This window comes from Phyllopteryx taeniolatus, chromosome 2 (assembly GCF_024500385.1).
Source record: "Phyllopteryx taeniolatus isolate TA_2022b chromosome 2, UOR_Ptae_1.2, whole genome shotgun sequence".
Taxonomy (NCBI): domain Eukaryota; kingdom Metazoa; phylum Chordata; class Actinopteri; order Syngnathiformes; family Syngnathidae; genus Phyllopteryx; species Phyllopteryx taeniolatus.
Window position 1 is genome coordinate 25,179,377 of NC_084503.1, and position 21,790 is coordinate 25,201,166.

Sequence of the window (21,790 nt, forward strand, 5' to 3'; positions counted from 1 at the left end):
TTGTTTGAATGCATTTGTTGTCTGAGGTGGTTGTGATTTGATTTTTTTTTTAAAGGGGACATATTTTGCCAAACCAACTTGATGTGTAGTGTAATATTGTCTCTATGGTGCCTCAGTAAATTTTAAATCGTCCATGCATTCCTGAGAGCCAGACGTTTGTCTCCCAAGAAGCCTGAGATCCGGTTATTCGAATTCCTCGAGCTTATCTACGTCACTAGCGAAGAGCTCAGCCTTTCTGCTCCCAAGCCCTTTCAACATAAGCACATGTGCTTTCACAAGTGGGACCTCTACACTGAGGCAGCCAATCAGAGGAAAGGGTGGTCTTAGCCAAATATGGATAAAGTGGATACAAAACTGGGTCAAACAGAAATAGCTGTCATAGGGGGGCTTTTCTGGGCACTCGGATGACAAAAGCAAGGTGTTCTTTGGAATGAAATGGACACTTTTATACTAAGTCCATGTTAGAGAGTCACTCTATGAAGGTCTAAATAGCCAAAATACGGGATCTTTAAGTACTGCAGGAACACTAATTTATTCTCATTAGAATTATGAACTTGTAGTTTTTTTGCTTCCATTTTTAGTCTTTGAACTCTTGTCATCATCGTGGACTTTTTGATGTCCACAGTTTTCCAAGGTCACACAAATCTGGTTTGCACGGTGTATCCGTACTTAAAAAAAAAATAAATAAAAAAAAATAAAAAAATAAAAAAAGTGCCGCAGTAGCTTGCTGTTAAAAACGGTCTGATCCTATGTCTTTTTAGTACCACTATTTTTAAGAGTGGTTGTCTGCAGTTCGACAGATAGCAAACAACTCTCCGGGCAAAAAGTGCTTGATTCAAGCTTTTTAACAAAACAAGTAGAGTAACAGGTTTACTGTAAAACTGACACGTAAAACAAAGATTTAGACAATGAAAATCCACTAGCTTAATGCAAAATGTCATAAATGTACAAATGAAAATAAGCATAGACATTACAGAAATGATAAACCTTCAAACAACACAAATGAAGCAGCAGTTATATGCTTATCTAATACAATGTTAATTATTAAAGAGGACACAGGGAACAATTGCATGTCTGCATTCAACATACAAAAAAATGCACATCACAACATGTTGGGGGCAGTGGGGATGTCCGCAATTTTCTGAGGGCACATGAAAGCACCACGGGCATCAAAATGATCGAAATATAAGTATCTTGTTGTACGGTATTGCTTTAGTCACATCAGTGAATGCATTTGTTGTCTAAGGACTGGTACACACACACACAGACTTTTCTAATCTTATAAGATTTGTTTATCTGTGACTGACTTCATATATGAAGATAAAGACACAAGGGGGAAGGGTCACACGATTTTATGGAGAAAGAAATCTTGGCAGAATCTACTGAAGACACAATGAGAGATATGAAATTATGCATGTTGTAAACAAATTTAAGAACTCTTTCTTGCAAAATTAGACAGTTTTGTGGACAAACACGGGTTGTCCACAAATAACCAATACGGTTCTAGAATAAATCGATCAACCGCAATGGCTCTAATGGATCTGGTAGAAGAAATAACTAGGGAAATGGACAACAAGGGGTTTGTGGTAGGTATATTCGTAGATTTAAAGAAAGCCTTTGACACAATTGATGATGTTATTTTGTTAAAAGAATTGTGTGTACTGGGTCTAAAAACCTCACTCTTGAGGGACTGGGACTGGCCGCATTGACTGAAACATCCAGAAATGAATGGAGGTCAGCTGGATGTGTATGTAATTTGCATTATAGACAAAATGGTTCAGGATTTATCGCTGCTGACTTCATGAATTATTGCTGAGGAAGCGGCTATTGATGCACCCTCAAACCTCGAGGGACGACACACTTCTTGACTGTCTCGCTAGGGGTAAATAGTCCATTCATTTCTTTTATGTTGATTGCGATCTATTGGGCCCGCCGCCACTAAATTGTAAAAGCTGGGAACTACTTTAATGTAGTGTACGATGTCATGGCTGCTGGAGTTCAGAGAAGATCCAGTGACACCAGCAGCACTTTTTGTCATATTTGTCAACAGATTTGTGTTTCTTTCTGAGTTCAGTGAGGCTTGGAAAGCCTATCAGACACTGTCTTTAGCTTATTTGCATGATAGCGACATCAAAAATATCCACATTTGGAGCTTGCGAAGAGATTTAAAATGTTTGAGTTCAGTCAGGCCTAGCAGCAAGCAGCATATAATATACTGCCTTGACTATTGTAACCTAATGTTCACTGTATAGCATGTTATGCACTGTCTTGACTAAATACGCTAATTATGACTATAGTCATATTAAAGTATTCACATGATGGCAGTGAGGAGCATATCATGCACTGTGCTGACTGAAGAAGCTTTATTTTCACAATGGTGACATTCAAATAGAAATGATCATTTATTAAAAATATCAGCCCTGCACGCCAGTTTCACCGATCAATCAACACTAAATTCATTGAACATGTCTATCATAACAGGATGCACAAAAAAGTTTCACGAACCCACGTGCAAAATTTAAAAAGTTGGCCATTTTGGTTTGAAGCAGCCACTTCCAGGTGTCTTACTTTTATGAAATCTTGCTCGGGAATTCTCCCAAGTGATCTGTAATCGGAAGCAGGTATCCTAGACAGATGGGTGATGCTAAATTAGAAGCTTTTTTGCTTACGCCATCTAATGTGGGCAGAGCACATGGCGTGGAAGTTTGAGCTGGCATCCAAACTCTAAGGGTGGATCACTGCCACGTGTGTTATGCAACACCTTTTTTATGGCCAAATACGGATGCTTCCCATGAGTATTGCACCGCAATTAATGATTCAACAAGCATTTCTGTTTGTTTGTTTTATTAAGATCAGCCAAAGCTCTGAGGGGAAAATATTCAAGTCAGCAAGAACCCTCTTCTATTAGTTCTATGGTTTGCACACTGTATGCAGCCATAAACTCTATTATTAGCATTTGTAGGAATGACATACTTTAGGCCTAATTCAGCTGCAGTCATTGGCATCAAGGGTCCAATCTGATAGGAGAGTGTTTGTGACACAATCGTGTTATCACAACTTCTCTTATGATTTCACGAGAATAGAAATAATGTGGACATGACCAGAAAGAAATGCGACATGCATCATGACACTTTAAAAGTGGCAGGACACACAGAATTTGGTGTTAATCACATAACACCGTGTTGGGGTCAACGCAGAAGTCCTCGCCGCTTAAAACCCTGCCCGTCTGCAATTTTCCACTTTGTCACTCAGGTGTGATGTGCCGGTGTTAATTGCACACTGATTGAATGCATCTGCGCGGGGAGAATCGGCGTTCACTTTAATTACATTACAATCACTTTGATGGTGCTGGGTGGTTTCTCTCAGGGTGCAATGCTTCGTTGAGTGGGAATCACACCATCAAGGCAGAAGCAATCAGAATATCAAACAACTTTTTATGATTAGACTATAGTTTAAAAAAGGTCAGCACAGTGAGCTCGTGGTCCCTCACAGTTGAGAGGTTCCAGGTTCGAATCTATGCGTGGGTTTTCTCCTTGTACTTTAGCTTCATTGTAGACTCTAAAGTGTCCGTAGGTGTGAATGTGAGTGTCAATGCTTGTTTGTCTATATTTGCGCTGGAAATGGCTGGTGACCAGTCAAGGGTGTACCCCATTTCTCTTACAAAAGTCAGCTGCGATAGCCTCCAGCTCTCCCATGACCCTAGTGTGGGTATGTGGTATTGAAACTGGTTGGATGGATGGATAACTTATACATTTATCAAGATTGAAATGTCTCTAATTCTGAATGTATTACAGTTAAAATGAGACAAAAATGCATGCAACAGACAGGAAATGTTAATAAAGCCGAACATGATGAACAATCAGCGGTACAGCTATAAGGTTCAACAAATGATATGAGAGAGATATGAGAGTCCAATAAATTCAACCCATTCTCACGAACGGTGTCAGAAAAGTTGGCTAATGATGGTACAGTCGGACTATGTAGAAACCCAAGCTGGACTGCAGTTGAAGAATACATACATACATACATACAGCACACACATGTTGTTTTCCAAAGTAAAAGCAGATGTTTGCAAATGTCTTAGTTTGATTAAACAAAGATAATCATTCTGCTTCCATGGAGGACTGAAGAAATCTGAGGAAAAATACTAAAGGGAACATGTCTAGTGAAAAGGTACATCAAAAATGAAATACATTGAAGGGCTACTTTTGTGAACAGGAACATAGTCAATGATAATTATAATGAAACAAAAACCCTACAAACTAAAGAACAAGATTCTCAAAAAAATGTAGATAAGATATTTTTAAAATATCCAGTTACAGCTAAAATATTTTGAGGAAAGTGCAACATCAACAGTTTGTCTTATTTTCAGGGAAGTGTTTTTTCTTCTTTTTAGGCTTTCTTGGAAAGACATCAATTGTTTGCCCTCTTTTTAAGAGTGCAACATTAATAGGTTGTCTTCATTTAAGGGAAGCGTACCATCACTAGTTTTTCTGTTTTAGGAAAGTGAAACATCAACAAAATGTCTTCATTTTGGGAAAGCTATTCTTTTTAGGAAATGAATGATGCATGAGCTAATGGCATTCTTTATAGTTTTGGCTCCATCTGAAAATATATTCACATAGCCACGTTGCCATTTCAAAGTTTGACATAATGCCAACGCATATTGCTAGCCATGACGTCCACTTACCACAAGCTGAGCTGCAGGTTGTTTGTTTCCGGACCAGTACACAGATTTCCTAACCCCTATCTAATACATCCCATGTGGGTATGTCTCTGTTCCATACCAAAAAATCAGAGTCCAGATGCATGTACCGTTATATCCCTAGTGTGTAAATCGCTGTACGTAGGTAATTAAAGTATGACGCCAACTCAAAAGGCTTGAGATGAGCTTGCTTATTCAAAGCCTTTGAGTATTGTCACCTCGGCCTAGTTTCTCCACTGCGATGCACTTAGCAACTCATTAAATGTTCATCTTTAGCAGAACACATCCTATGGATTATTCAAGTATCTTCTCAAAACCTTGACCTGCTTGCAATTCACCGCCTGGACGGCGAAGGAATCAATAGTTCCGTGCTGAGCCAACTCACTTTCACGTTATTATTTGTTTAATTCAGTGACGCAAGGCTTGGCACTGCGAACACAAATCTTTTGTTAGCGGTCATGGCCCTCAAAGAATGTTTTAATGCTTAATTCCGTGTGCTTTGTATCATATCTACACTAAATGTGGAGTCTGCAATCGTCTAGATTCTATTAGAATATGCCTGTCTTTGTCACGTTAGGTGGAAATTCTAGAAATGGTCCCTTCCCACACGTCATCTTCAGTAATTGCCTTGTGGTTATACAATATCGAAGGCGAGCGCTTGGTGGCCGGGCCTGCACCCATTGGGCCCGGCCGGGCACAGCCCAAAAGGGTAACGTGGGTCCCCCTTCCCATGGGCTCACCACCTGTGGGAGGGGCCATAGGGATCGGGTGCAGAGTGAGCTGGGCGGTGGCCGAAGGCGGGGACCTTGGCGATCCGATCCCCGGCTACAGAAGCTGGCTCTAGGGACGTGGAATGTCACCTCTCTGGCAGGGAAGGAGCCCGAGCTGGTATGTGAGGTTGAGAAGTTCCGACTAGATATAGTCGGACTCGCCTCCACACACAGCTTGGCTCTGGTACCAGTCCTCCCGAGAGGGGTTGGACTCTCTTCCACTCTGGAGTTGCCCACGGTGAGAGGCGCCGAGCAGGTGTGGGTATACTTATTGCCGCCCGGCTTGGCGCCTGTACGTTGGGGTTCACCCCGGTGGACGAGAGGGTAGCCTCCCTCCGCCTTTGGGTGGGGGGACGGGTCCTGACTGTTGTTTGTGCCTATGCACCAAACAGCATTTCAGAGTACCCACCCTTTTTGGAGTCCTTGGAGTGGGTGCTGGAGAGCGCTCCCGCTGGGGACTCCATCGTCCTGCTGGGGGACTTCAATGCTCACGTGGGCAATGACACTGAGACCTGGAAGGGCATGATTGGGAGGAAAAGCCCCCCGATCAGAACCCGAGCGGTGTTCTGTTATTGGACTTCTGTGCTCGTTACGGATTGTCCATAACGAACACCATGTTCGAGCATAAGGGTGTCCACACGTGCACTTGGCACCAGGACACCCTAGGTCGCAGTTCGATGATCGACTTGGTGTTCGTGTCATCGGACTTGCGGCCGCATGTCTTGGACACTCGGGTGAAGAGAGGGGCGGAGCGGTCAACTGATCACCACCTGGTGGTGAGTTGGCTCCGATGGTGGGGGAAGATGCCGGTCCGACGTGGCAGGCCCAAACGTATTGTGAGGGTCTGCTGTGAACGTCTGGCAGAATCCCCAGTCAGGAGGAGTTTCAACTCCCACCTCCAACAGAACTTTGCTCATGTTCCGGGGGAGCCGGGGGACATCGAGTCCGAGTGAACCATGTTCCGCGCCTCCATTGCTGAGGCGGCCAACCGGAGCTGTGTGGCTGTAAGGTGGTCGGTGCCTGTCGTGGCGGCAATGCATGGTGTAAGTTCTCATCAACAACTGGCACAAGGGGGAGACGTACAGTACGTTTTTGTCTATGAATGACCAAGCCTTTTGTGGACATTTTTTTGACTGTGGGTTATTTCTAGTCATTGTGCGATCTCAGTCATGTCCAACAAAAACTCTGTTGCCAAATGATGTTAAACCTGAGATACTTTGGGGCTAAACTTATTAGATTTCTAGCACCATCCAAAATATGACTATACCTTTTTTTTATAGGTTAAAAACTGTCAGGTTGGGCCTTTGATCACCGTGACGACTGCAGAAACAACTCACTGCCACCGATTAAGACAAATCAACGGCACTTTGAACACGAGCCCACGCTTTGCTCGTCCTATTCTCCAGCATGTCGTCATTAATTAATAAAGCATGCCTGGAAGTGGCTTTCATCTCTTTTATTAGCTTGGTGCCGTTGTTTCCACCGACGCTGGGAACAGAGTGGTAATGGAAATGATCCCAACATGCTGCGTCACGGAGGGGGAAGCAGTTGCCCCAACATTTTAAGTTGTGTGTTCTCAGGTGCCTAATGTGCGTCATATGCAGACATGACAGTGCAATGGGAACATAAACCTTTATTTATTTTATTCTAAACAAAAGACTAGTATTTTCTATTAACATAAACTTTGCCTTCTGGGTTTTAACTACTATTTCAAAGGAAAAATAACTCTTAAAAAAACTTATTTAATGATGCAGCCACTTTGTTTATTTATCGATTACATTTATTTATTTACATTAAATTATGTATTTTTATTAATGTATTGTTTTTTTATTGAATAAAAAACAATGTTATTTATCCATCCATTCTATGTAAACCTTAATGCAGTCACAGAGGACTAGGTTTGAGAGGGGATGGATGGAGAGAAAAGGGAGAACAGACCAAGACAACAAAACATCAGTGTAACAGCAATTGACAACAGCACTGGCGGATCTGTGGGGTGGCAAGGGGTGACAGCTGCCACCCCCACCAAATGTCTTGCCACCCCAGTTGCCACCCCTACTGTTGGCAAATCTATTAATAATAAATTACTAAATTCAAAATGTGATGATAAATGTTCGTGATACAGTCTTCATATTTCCTGTAAACATTTTAATCACCGGTTTAGAATTAACTCCCCTCACGACTTTTTGAAATTCAATGAAGAATTAAACATCTGACCGAAGAATATGGAATGAATCCGACAGATACGCTTAGAAACCAACTTCAAAAGGCAAAACATCAATTATACATCATATCAAAAAGAATAATTTCTACAACAGTTAAGATACACTAACTTTCAGAACAATAATAAATCAGGCAAATTTCTAGCAAACCAACTTCAGCGCAATAAAAAAAAAAATAAAATTCAAGATTCAAACGGCAACTGTACGCAGTCACCGCTGGAAATAAATTAAATATTGTAAAATTATCATAGCAGCTTATATGCATCTTCGAACAACCCAGATCAAAAACAAAATGAAACTTTTATTAGTGATCTAAACATTCCTCAATTAAACACAGGAACTAAAGAGAGTCATGATGCTCCTTTAACCATCACAGAATTACATAGTGCATCAAGAAACATGCAATCAGGAAGTGCGCCTGACCCGGACGGAATTTTGGTCGAATTCATTCAACATTTCTGGTCAATGTTAACGCCTCTATTTTTCAGAAAAGTCAAGGAGATAAAAGATAAAGTTCAAATTAGTAGCCATATTAACACAGCTGCAATCAAATGACCACTAAAACCAGACAAAGACCCCACTCTCCCAGCTAATTATCAGCCCTAATCACTGATTAATGTAGATATCAAGATTATCTCGAAAGCCCTTGCAGCGAGACTTGTAAAGGTTCTCCCGTCGATAATCCACTCTGACCAGAAAGGGTCCATTATAGGTCGAAGCTCCACAAATAATGTCAGAGGTCTATTACATTTAATAAGCATGTCACAGCATAAAAATCTAAACACAATCGTCACGTCACTTGACGCAGGGGAGCTTTCGATAAAGTTAACTGGTCTTTCCTATTTGCAGTACTTCGCAATTTTGGCTTTGTAGAGTCATTTATACATTGGATAGCAGCATTATACAACTTGTCAAAAGCGACAGTCACCACCAACATCATCACATCAAATAGTTTTACTCTACAAAGACCACCAATGCTACTTGCAATATTTATCGAACCACTTGCAACCACTATACGTCATAGTGCTAGTATTGAACGTATCTGCTCGTAGCCATAAAAGTGGCCGGAGCTGGGACCAGTTGCGAAGGTTTTGGGAGTTTTGGTGGAGAAGTCTTCCTTTGGTCTCACCCCGACTAACTCGCCGACGACTGGGCCAGGCGGGACGCCCACCTCACCCGAGGTGGCAAGGACGCAACATGCCCGCTCCGAACGTCTGGCAAACAGAGACAGAGAAAAGTACAGATTAGTTCATATTTGGGTTTAAATTAACGAGAACAGGAGTCCTCAGCTGTATGCATTCACTACAAGCCCATTCTGCTAATCTCATGTCACAAATCCCTTCCTTTGCCAATGTTCGTCTGTACCTTGTTTGTTTTGTGTTTGTCTGTGTTTTGTCCTGTAGAAACCTGTTTTTATTATTAAATTTTCGATAAAATACCCCACTTCCATCATTGTTTTGTGTTTTTGGGTTTGGAACGAAACGTCTGGAAAGTCTAGAACTCAAAGTTTCTAAAGTGTAGCCACCTTCCGATAAGAGACTGATTAAAAAGGTTTGTCGTCATTTCGCCTCAAGTTAAACTTGTAAAAATATGACGTGGTGACCCTCATATATATCAAATATCTTAATTTATAACGCTGTAATTTAAAATTACGATAACCCGGAAGGGACGCAGGCACCGCTTCCAACTCATCGTTTTCTTCAAAATTAAGCACAATTCTTATTTCATTCATAATCGCTACATATACTAAACGATATTCTGAAAGCATTATGTCGTATGGCAAGTTTCAAATACTGGTATAACATGAAAAATGGACATTTATTTAGCGAGAGAGTGCATTTTCTCACGACCACGGAGCTTGCCAGAGGAAGGTTAAAAAATGCGCAACATTCCTGCTTGACATTCCATGACGAATTCCTATTTCCTAAGGTTATATTACGAAAAAATGTTTTAGTATAACAAGTTTAATAAACAAAAATGACCTGTGGAGACAATTGATGAGACAAAATAACGTTGGAAGACTGTTCGCTCCTCTCTTTTTTTGTCTCCTCTTAAGTAACGACAGTGTGGTGGTCAAACTATATTTGACATGCCACACTATGAGGCAGTAGAACCATGCAATGAAAAAAAAATAACGGTAATGATTTTTAAATAAAGTTAATAATTTATCATACATAAAAATATCACCAAAAGGAAATTGCATGTATTCAATATTTTAATTTAAGTAATATTAAAAAAAAGTATATATTTTTTAATATTTAGGTATCACTGGTTAGCCTATTAAGGAGTAAAAGCCTAAAATAAACTATATATGGCAGAACGGTGGACGACTGGTTAGCACAACTGTCTCACAGTTTGGAGGACTGGGGTACAAATCCCGGCCCCGCCTGTGTGGAGTATGCATGTTCTCCTCGTGCCTGCGTGGGTTTTCTCCAGGTACTCCGGTTTCCTCCCACATCCCAAAAACATGCATGGGAGGTTGATCGAAGAAACTAAACTACCCGTAGGTGCGACTGCTTGTTTGTTTATACAGTATGTGCCCTGCAATTAGTTGGCGACCAGTTCAGGGTGTACCCCGCCTCTCACCCAGAGATAGCTGGGATAGGCTCCAGCACGCCCGCGACCCTATTAAGGATAAGTGGTACAGAAAATGGATGGATGGATTCTATTAGCATTTGTGGCTGAAATGTTTTGCGACTTGTTACAACCATATTTCTGCTCTCTATGCTAGGCTCCCCACCCCTGCTTTATTTGAATATCTGTTTATTTTGTCATTTAATCAGCTTAACCGGCACTATTTGATGGGAAAACTGTTGCATATTTAATAGCTGAAGTATGTCACACCTGCCATTGGACACTCATTGAATATTTAAAGTGTTTCTTTTTTGTTGTTGTTTTTAGCACAGGATGCTGCGTGACAGTCGTGTTCTTTACACGTCACGGAAACGGTGCATTTGATATCGCACTTGAGTAGTCACGCTCATTTGCATATTCATAGCGGGACGACAGCCAGTGTGTGTACTCCTGTTGTTCCAGCTGGAATAATATTTGAACGCCTCTACTTTTATTTATTTTTTGGGGATTCTTTTTTTTTTTTTTTGGGGGGGGCGGTATAAGCAGCTCAAATTTGTCCCAGTTCATGGATTATTAAATAGACTAAGAGTTTTTTATTTTAGTGCAAGTTTAGACAAACGTGCCAGTTGGAGCAGAGAGAAGTTGCTCTTGTTCAGCTCGGAGAGGTAAAATATTCTCCCCAAGCTAAAGTGGTCGTTTGCGATGCTCAAATTACACCACATCTGCAAGAGACTTACAACAACAACAACAAAATGCACAATGGCATGTAGTTTAAAAAATGAACTGAACTGATAGGCAATTATTGTCCTATACACAAGGAAAATCTATAGTTCTTTAAAGAGGCAAAGAAAAAATTATAAGCAAGACTAAATGAAAAGAGGAAAATAAAAAAAACAAGTACACACAAAAACTAAAGGGTATTGTTAATTTGTGTAAATTTTCAGCATTAACTTAAAATGCACAATAACCTTTACAGATTAACTTAATTTTACCTCTTTTTATTACCTTCTGTAAATGCACAAGTCCAACTGTTGAACTGTTTTGTATATATTCAATAAAGACATGAAAAATAAATCAATGGGAAAAGATGATTGGAGATATACAGCAAGTGTTTTGAATTAAGAAAATGGTCACAGAACAAATTGCTGTAACATTACAAAGGATTCGCGTTCTTATTTGTAGACTGGGACACCCGGTGATGACACGGAACAACTACCCAATGGACAGGGTAAGACACCCTCTCACATGCATGTTAGTCAACTGATGTAGGGAGTTGCTCTACTGGCACACTGAGGAAGGACGAGTTTATTCCAGCGCCCCCGCAAGGGAAGCCTGAACTGAATAACTAGATTAAATTTTTTTAATCGAGATCCACCCCTATATATTACATATGACGATTTCAAATTTTGTTGCAGATTTTTGGAAAGGGGTGACACGGTGAGAGAGTGGTTAGCACATCTGCCTCACAGTTCTGAGGACCGGGGTTCAAATCCCAGCCCCGCCTGTGTGGAGTTTGCATGTTCTCCCCGTGCCTGCGTGGGTTTTCTCCGGGCACTCCGGTTTGCTCCCACATCCCAAAAAACATGCACATTAATTGAAAACTCTAAATTGCCCGTAGGTGTGAATGTGAGTGTGTCTGGTTGTTTGTTTATAAGTGCCCTGCGATTGGCTGGCGACCAGTTCAGGGTGTACCCCACCTCTCGCACAGAGATAGGCTCCAGCACGCCCGCGACCCTAGTGAGGATAACCGAAACGGAAGATGAATGAATGAATGAATTTTTGTAAAGAACCATGGAAATTGACGTGAATGATTTGCTTTTGCCAGCCACATAAAATGATGATGTGGGCCAAATATGTCTTGAGTTTGACATCTGTGATTTTCACAAAACTAATACTTTACCACCATCTTGTGGCGCCTATAGGCAATTACATTAAAAAAATGTGTGTTTTAACGATTAATCACAGATTTTCGCTCTTCGTGGCAGGCTTGATCCTTATTAATATCTAATATAATGCATATGTACGATATGTACCTTCACATTTTCACACAAAAGCGGACAATAACAGCTTCCCTAACAGTAGAGTAGTGCTTCCTGGCCTTGACCTGCTGGACACCTCGGATATCTTTGGCATCGGGAGATGGAATCTAAAATACATAAAGAACAAGCACATAAATAAATAATTACTGTCCATTAATTATGGTACATGTTACGAATTGTAACTTATTTTTTGGACATCCCATCATAATAATTACTGAGTATGAGCATAGTAATCTATAGCCACTAACTGTTCAAGGTGCAGGACAAGCCCCCCTGGTTGCCTCACAGGAAGTGGTCCAGGGCACGCAATAGGTCTCTTACTCATCGTGTCCCACCAATGACGTGTGCCCGAGAGCCTGGGAGCTGTTTCTCAGATTCGCCCAGTCAAGTGGACTGGTGTGATAAAAGGTCTCGAGCTCAACAAGGAGGTCCTCTACTTTCAGGAACATCACTTTTGAACGCATGGCATCAGAAAAGCTTAGTTCAGGGCGGTGTGCCATGCAATGGATGCCAGTGATAAATGCCCTGTTGCCCTTCAGTTTGCTAATGACACCATTTTTGACTCAAGTCATTACTGAAGCTTCATCAGTTCCCAGAGTGACCAGCTTGCTCCACCAGTCATCCCTCACTTCATCCATGATGGCCCTGATGGCTTTGCTTATGTATGATGTGTCTGCCTTCTCCACTGGCTTGATGCCAATACATTTTGATTCACTTTTTGCCTGGTGAATGAATCTGACATAAAGTAACTCCACTTTCACAGAACGGTCTGTGGAGGAGAAATTATTTTGGGTGGTTTTTAGATTATCTTTGATTTTGTTTCTCTCCACCTCTGCTGTAGTGCATGGACACTAAACTTTTCATTCCTGTACGTTGGCCCCACAGCAATTCCTTTTTGTTCATCAAAACTGCAAAAACAAACAACAGTAATGTAATTCATTAAAAACAAATGTAATATATAATCATGCCATCCAATGTAACTGGTAGTTTGGCCTTTTTCCTGAATATTCACATGACACCCCTGAATGTAGTGACAGACATTTCAAAGAAGCAAAGTTTTACTTACTCGCACATCTACTCGAAGTGGGAAAATGGCCTCGCCTTTTTGCCAATGACATAAGCAACATTTTCATTTTCGAGCTTGTTTGCACCGACATCGTCATTATCGCCATCACTGAGTCAAAGAGAGGTTCGGATTGAGCCCGGGACACGGGCTCACAGGCACTATGGTATTTACTTCATTCATGTTCACAGATGCTCTTCTCCAGCTTCATAGCTTTATTGCCTATCACAAATGAGTTCTTTCTGTTCTTCTCTTTAACATACTGACGGTACAAGGAACAGGTCATTAGCATAGCGTCGGAATCATGTGTAGTCAGTTTCTTACGCTGCCGCCATTTCCAAGCCGCCTCTTTTCACTGAACTTTCTGTTTGTGGCTGTCTGTGCCGTGTTCCGCAAACGCGTGCTGCAAACCGAAGGAGCATATATCGCCCTGAGCCACAACATACAAGCGTTGCGTTGCTAAGTAGAATACAATGGATCAGGAATGACGTACACCATTCACTATCATTATAAATTGTGGGATTTTGACTTGTTAATATTCAGTTAATATTCACACCACAAACGAACCACACTGAGTCAGTTTGGAAGCCCTCTGAGATTCACTCGCAAAATGGAAAATGCACTCGCATTTGGCACCTGGTGAGTGTTAATTTTAGACCCTGCTTCCTACACTTCAAACCTACACTAACTATCAACCTTAATGCAAACCATGTTGCAATGAGAACGGCCACCAGAGCTCACGTTAATGTGAACAGTTCTCTTATGTGCAAAGTTGAACTGTTATCTTCTTCTTCTTCTTTTCCTTTCGGCTTGTCCCGTTAGGGGTCGCCACAGCGCGTCATCCTTTTCCATGAGAGCCTATCTCCTGCATCCTCCTCTCGAACACCAACTGCCATCATGTCTTCCCTCACGACATCCATCAACCTTCTCTTTGGTCTTCCTCTAGCTCTCTTGCCTGGCAGCTCCATCATCACCATCCTTCTACCAATATACTCACTCTCTCTCCTCTGGACGTGTCCAAACCATTGAAGTCTGCTCTCTCTAACTTTGTCTCCAAAACATCGAACCTTGGCTGTCCCTCTGATGAGCTCATTTCTAATTTTATCCAACCTGGTCACTCCGAGAGCGAACCTCAACATCTTCATTTCCGCCACCTCCAGCTCTGCTTCCTGTTTTCTCTTCAGTGCCACTGTCTCTAATCCATACATCATGGCTGGCCTCACCACTGTTTTATAAACTTTGCCCTTCATCCTAGCAGAGACTCTTCTGTCACATAACACACCTGACACCTTCCTCCACCCGTTCCAACCTGCTTGGACCCGTTTCTTCACTTCCTGACCACACTCACCATTGCTCTGGACGGTTGACCCCAAGTATTTAAAGTCCTCTACCCTTGCCATCTCTTCTCCCTGTAGCCTCATTCTTCCCCCACCACCCCTCTCATTCATGCACATATATTCTGTTTTACTTCGGCTAATCTTCATTCCTCTTCTTTCCAGTGCATGCCTTTCTAACTGTTCCTCCAGCTGCTCCCTGCTTTCACTGCAGATCACAATGTCATCTGCAAACATCATGGTCCACGGGGATTCCAGTCTAACCTCATCTGTCAGCCTATCCATCACCACTGCAAAAAGGAAGGGGCTCAGGGCTGATCCCTGATGCAGTCCCACGTCCACCTTAAATTCTTCTGTCACACCGACAGCACACCTCACCGCTGTTCTGCTGCCCTCGTACATGTCCTGTATTATTCTAACATACTTCTCTGCCACTCCAGACTTCCGCATGCAGTACCACAGTTCCTCTCTGGGTACTCTGTCATAGGCTTTTTCTAGATCTACAAAGACACAATGTAGCTCCTTCTGACCTTCTCTGTACTTTTCCATCAACATCCTCAAGGCAAATAATGCATCTGTGGTACTCTTTCTAGGCATGAAACCATACTGTTGCTCGCAAATACTCACTTCTGTCCTGAGTCTAGCCTCCACTACTCTTTCCCATAACTTCATTGTGTGGCTCATCAACTTTATTCCTCTATAGTTGCCACAGCTCTGCACATCACCTTTGTTCTTAAAAATGGGCACCAGTACACTTTTCCTCCATTCCTCAGGCATCTTCTCACGCACTAGAATTCTATTGAACAAGCTGGTCAAAAACTCCACAGCCACCTCTCCTAGATGCTTCCATACCTCCACAGGAATGTCATCAGGACCAACTGCCTTTCCATTTTTCATTCTCTTTAATGCCTTTCTAACTTCCCCCTTACTAATCATTGCCACTTCCTGGTCCACCACACTTGCCTCTTCTACTCTCCCTTCTCTATCATTTTCCTCATTAATCAACTCCTCGAAGTATTCTTTCCATCTACCTAGCACACTGCTGGCACCAGTCAACATATTTCCATCTCTATCCTTAATCACCCTAACCTGCTGCACATCCTTCCCATCTCTATCCCTCTGTCTGGCCAGCCTGTATTGATCCTTTTCTCCTTCTTTAGTGTCCAACCTGCCATACATGTCATCATATGCCTCTTGTTTTGCCTTTGCCACCTCTACCTTTGCCCTGTGTCGCATCTCAATGTATTCCTTTCGCCTCTCCTCGGTCCTCTCAGTGTCCCACTTCTTCTTAGCTAACCGTTTTCCTTGTATGATTTCCTGTACTGTGAGGTTCCACCACCAAGTCTCCTTCTCTCCTTTCCTGCCAGAAGATACACCAAGTACTCTCCTGCCTGCTTCTCTGATCACCTTGGCTGCAGTGGTCCAGTCTTCTGGAAGCTCTTCCCGTCCACCGAGAGCCTTTATCACCTCTTCCCGAAAAGCTGCACAACACTCGTCCTGTCTCAGCTTCCACCACATGGTTCTCTTCTCTGCCTTTGTCTTCCTAATTTTCCTCCCCACCACCAGAGTCATTTTACACACCACCATCCTATGCTGTCTAGCCACTCTCTCCCCTACCACTACCTTACAGTTGGTAACCTCCTTCAGATTACATCGTCTGCACAAGATGTAATCCACCTGTGTGCTTCTACCTCCGCTCTTGTAGGTCACCCTATGTTCGTGCCTCTTCTGGAAAAAAGTGTTCACTACAGCCATTTGCATCCTTGTTGCAAAGTCTACCACCATCTGTCCCTCCAAGTTCCTTTCCTGGATACCGTACTTACCCATCACTTCTTCATCACCCTTATTACCTTCACCAACATGTCCATTACAATCTGCACCAATTACGACTCTCTCTCTGTCTGGGATGCTCAGAACTACATCATCTAGCTCCTTCCAGAATTTCTCTTTCACCTCTAGGTCACATCCTACCTGTGGGGCATAGCCACTAATCACATTACACATAACACCCTCAATTTCAAATTTCAGCCTCATCACTCGATCTGATACTCTCTTCACCTCCAAGACATTCTTAGCCAACTCTTCTTTTAAAATAACCCCGACTCCATTTCTCTTCCCATCTACACCATGGTAAAATAATTTAAAACCTCCCCCTAAACTTCTAGCCTTACTGCCTTTCCACCTGGTCTCCTGGACACACAATATATCAACCTTTCTCCTAATCATCATGTCAACCAACTCCCGAGATTTTCCTGTCATAGTCCCAACATTCAAAGTCCCCACATTCAGTTCTAGGCTCTGTGTTTTCCTCTTCTCTTTCTGCCGAAGAACCCGCTTTCCACCTCTTCTTCTTCTTTGACTTCGACTTCGACCCACAGTAGCTGAATTTCCAACAGCGCCCTGCAGGTTGACGGCGCCGGTGGCGGACGTTGTTGACCCGGGCCACGACCGATCCGGTATGGAATTCTTTGGATGAACGCTCATATTTGTTTGGCAAGGTTTTAAGCCGGATGCCCTTCCTGACGCAACCCTCTGCATTTATCCGGGCTTGGGACCGGCCTACAGTTTGCACTGACTTGTGCCCCCCATAGGGCTGCAAAGTTGAACTGTTATAATGCTTGAATTTAGTCAACTTGAATGTATAAATTCCCACGGTGTGTTCAAAATGCAGCTTGAAACCCTATAACTATAATCACACTTTGTTAAAAATGTGCTATTCTGTCTATTTAGTAGTCGGATGGAAATGAAACACTGTTGATGGAAGTTTGTTGTGTAAGATGGCATCTACGTCCATTTCTGCCCCACTGTTGCATAACTACGCTGTCTGAAACACTCATATCAAAACCAAATCGTAGGCAGAGCTGCATTGAATTGTGTTGTGTATATTAATGCGTATTATGTACATATTAGTGTTACCTTCTGTTGTGATAAGCGGCACATACCTGATTGCTCAGTGAAGTTGCGGTTGACGATGTGTCGGCTGGATGCGCCACATGCAGAGATCCGCGTCACTAATTGACTCGTTGAATTCAGCTGTGATTGGTGGTAATTGGTGATGAAGTGCTGCCTCCACGATTGAAAATACAAGACATTCGTTGTCTTTGTAGGAGCTTGTGTGTGAGTTGCAGTATGAAGTAGATGGGGACCTCAAAGTGCAGCCAATCCTAGTTCTATCCCTTGTCGTCATAGTAGCAGAATCCATGCTTGCCTGTTTAAGGGGGCGGGATGGGGGCTGGCTCACAGAGACAGGGCCGCCTCCTCAAAATTGGACAATTTCAGCAAGACTAAAAAAACGATGTTTTGATAAATGCATATGACGAGACACCTGGGAGTTCTATGCGCCCTTAAAAGTAAAAAGTAGGCCCCTCTTGACAGTTTTACTAATTCTGCTCTTTTTTGTGCATTCTTTCTCCAGAATCATGCCGTGGATGAAGTGGAGGATGACGCTGGACTCCCTGTGTGGACGGACGAGGAGGCTGCACTGCTTCTTCTGGATCATCCTGCTGTTCGCTGCCGGAAGTCTGTTTCTCTTCATCCAAAAGCTAGACCAGTCAGAAATGGTGCCCCGACAAGGAGCTGGTGAGTTTTCCCCCACTTGACGGAAAAAAACGAAAAAAACAATGAAGTCTGATGGCTACTTGGCTTCCACGGCCCACAAATGTCACAGATTGTTAGTTCTGCTATTAAAACCTCTGATGTCAATCAGTGCCTCAGTCATCATTTGCTTGAGCAGAGAAAACTACATATAAACTACATACTACAAGTACATACAGATAATAATACTAATAATACTATACTAATAATACTAATAAAATCTACATATGGATAATACTATTAATCCCACAAACAACAAATATATGACTTAATACATAACTGCATTATTTCTCAATTAATAAAAATTATTCAATATATTACTCAATGCAACTTTATAGATTTTACATTCAAAATAAACAAACAAATAATAATACAAAAAGTATTTGATGTTTTTATGAATACACTAATGATACGAATGCATAACACTGTAATAATACGGACACAAAATAATTTTCAGCAAACTATTTTAATCTTAATACAGTAATTTATAAAATGTGGCCATCTACAAACGTATTTATATAAAATAATCAAGTAATTATTGGGGGGGGGGGGGGTGTCAATGGGTCCCTGCGGCCTACGCTGGGTGGCCAGTGGTCGGGGCGCCTCGGTGGGGCTGGCGAACGGCCCTGGGTCCCTCGGTGTGGGACGTGCCCCGTCCACCGGGCTGCTCTCGGGTGGACCCCTGGGCCAGATCCCGCCCCTCGATTGATTGGGTTGGGTCCTCAGCCTCCGTGGTGCAGGAACAGCAATTACAGGACACTTCTGTCAGTATTTGTGAATGCGAAACGGTGTCAATTCACTTGCATGTGTCCGCAGGCACACACCCCTGGGACTCTTTCGCTGGGTGTGGGGCCACTCACTTATTGCGACAAATCACTCATGAATATGCGAATTGCTTGTGTATCCCCTCACTCACACTCTCGTCCTAGACTTTTATGATTTAGTTGTACAGCCGGGTTCACGACCTTTGTTCTGCATGCTTCTTCTCCTGTCCTTGTCCTGTCCTTCCCTCACAGGGTGTAGCACTACAGTCCCATGCAACACTCATATTTCATTCATACTTTTGTCTTCGTTTCTCTCTGCCCTCTAGAAACTTTGTTCTGTTCGACTGATCGATTCGGATTAGTTAGTTATAGTCAGTTATAATACTAAGAAACCACAGCCGCAGCTTAAAAACTCCACTGTGACACAGTAAAACTGTTCCGGCATAAAAGGGATACAAATTCTGCTTGACCTAACAGCCGAACAGGACAGAAAAAACCCCCCAAAAAAACGTAAATAATAGTAATTGTAATATTTTTTTAACACATACATTTTATAGATATATATATTTAAATGAAATTATTTTAATGAGAAATCACATCTAAAGAAAGACAATTAGCTCCCACTTTTATTCAGTACTAAGAACAAGAAACCATACTTTTTCAGGAATAAAAAAAAAAAAAAAAAAAAAAGCTGAAAAAAATGACAAGTGCGGCGTTCTATAAAAATGGATCGATTTTAAAAAAGTAACAACACATTGTAATTACGACTTATTTATTTTTTGGTACCTTAAGCTTTTGTCTATTGAAATGAATGCACACAGATCTAAAATCACTTGGCACTGACAAGCAACCACATATCCATGCTGTAATATATACTCACACATACTGTATATGAGAGGGAGTCAGGCGTTTATTCGAAGTTGAGACAATGCACACACACGCACACACCCACACACACACAAAACAATGTGTTTGTATAGTCAGTTGGTTTTTTTCGACGTATGGTGTACTCAGCTGTAATATGGCCTGCTTACCAGATCTGTCGTTCTTTTTAACGTTCCATCCGGGTGTCTCTGAGGTGAGAGTTACCATGGCAATAGTGGGAGTTCATACATGTCAAGCCTTTGTGCTCATGCGGGGACGACAGGTGCAGCTAGTATTAGGACTTTGAAGCCACCATCATAGAAAAACAATATTGTGGCTTTGGAAATGTGGAACCACTGATCTCATGTTGATGATGTAGCTGACCAGAAAAAATGAACAACAAAAACAACTATTAAGTCTCATATGTCCATTCACAGCAAATAGATGTGGAAGCTGATCTACTAACCTGGCGCATCCAGGATTATATTTGCAAAACAGGCGTTATTGCCGCACGGTTCTTTTTGCGTGGTCTGGGAGGAATATATGTAAATATATCAATTTTAACATGCGCAATGTTATTCATCAATCCTGAGATGAATTGCAACAGCTCATTTTGTGTCTTTGAATAACGCGTCTGAAAGGTGGGGCAAAGCACCAGTCAAACTAGTGCCAGGGTAGCGCAAGCAAAATGAGAGGCGGCAGGGCAAACTTGTCGTCTCATGTAAACATTTTTGAAATGCCAACAAAAATTATCGTAACATATTGTCTATTCAACAATAAAATTTGGGCGCTTCTGAATAATCTCAGGGCTGACCTGAATCCAGTCACAAGAAGGAGTCATGCCATATCACCGATGACACTACTCCTTTCAGCTGTGTATTTCTGTGCGTCTGGGTCATTTCAGCGCACTGTGACAATTGGTGCTGATCTCTCCCACAGCAGTTTTTCAGGTTTGCAATCTCTCATGTTTCAAATACATTGTTATCCAGGATTGACAGGCACATCCAATTGCAACACACTCGGGGAGAGTTAAATAATAAAAATAAAATGGCAGTCTCCACAACTTTTACACCTGTCAATGACTCACTTTTATATTAGTTAAAGACACTAAATCTTTTCTTTGGTTTAAAAATAGCCTCTGAAAACACAGTTACAGTATATTATATTATTCAAGGCCATTTTAAATGAGTTTGACATACCGCCAAAAGCATATGACTAGCCATGACATCTGCGAGCCAGAGGCTGAGCTGCAGTGTATTTGTTTACACAGCAAACTAGTGACTAGAGCGCGAGGTACTTACACTTCATGTCGCTTACCTAAGATATGCCACGTGGGAACTTAGTGTGCCTCTAAATAAGAACACATTTTTTTTTACATGATTTCCGCGACCCACTCAAAATGGGTCCGCGACCCACTTTTGGGTCCCGACCAGCTAGTTGAGAATCACTGTGTTTGGGTCAGTGAACACGCAATCCAGCACCCGCTGTTTGGGGTCTTAGAAAATCAGGTCCATATTGTAAACATTTGTAACCGCTTAAATACATGCATAATGTAGGCTGATCTATTTCCAATTACACAATGTAAACAATTGTCCATTTACAATATAAAGTGACAGGTTTTAAGCATCTGTCTGTCCATTTACATACACAGGTAATGTAATCCTTCTATTCACATAACGTGTCATCCCATACACATATACACATAATGCCAACATTTTGTACATTCTCATCCACACATTACAAACAGATGTCTGTCTATTCACAAACTGGACCACATTCACATTATTTTCCAATGGGTATCCTAGACATACACTACTGTATGTCTACTCTATCTGATCGTTTTTATCCGTCCTCCCGTCTC

The 21,790-nt window shown here is 42.0% G+C and overlaps 1 protein-coding gene across 2 annotated transcripts in view; it reads left to right on the top strand.

Annotated features, from left to right (window-relative positions):
* The window catches only part of LOC133474140 (carbohydrate sulfotransferase 8-like), a 273,790-nt gene that overhangs the window by 38,766 nt on the left and 213,234 nt on the right, over positions 1-21,790 (top strand). For both annotated transcript variants that reach the window (XM_061765499.1, XM_061765500.1), the window contains exon 2: positions 18,123-18,286. In XM_061765499.1, coding sequence (XP_061621483.1) covers positions 18,127-18,286 — 160 coding nt within the window. In that variant the 5' untranslated portion in view covers positions 18,123-18,126. The remainder of the gene's footprint in view (positions 1-18,122; positions 18,287-21,790) is intronic.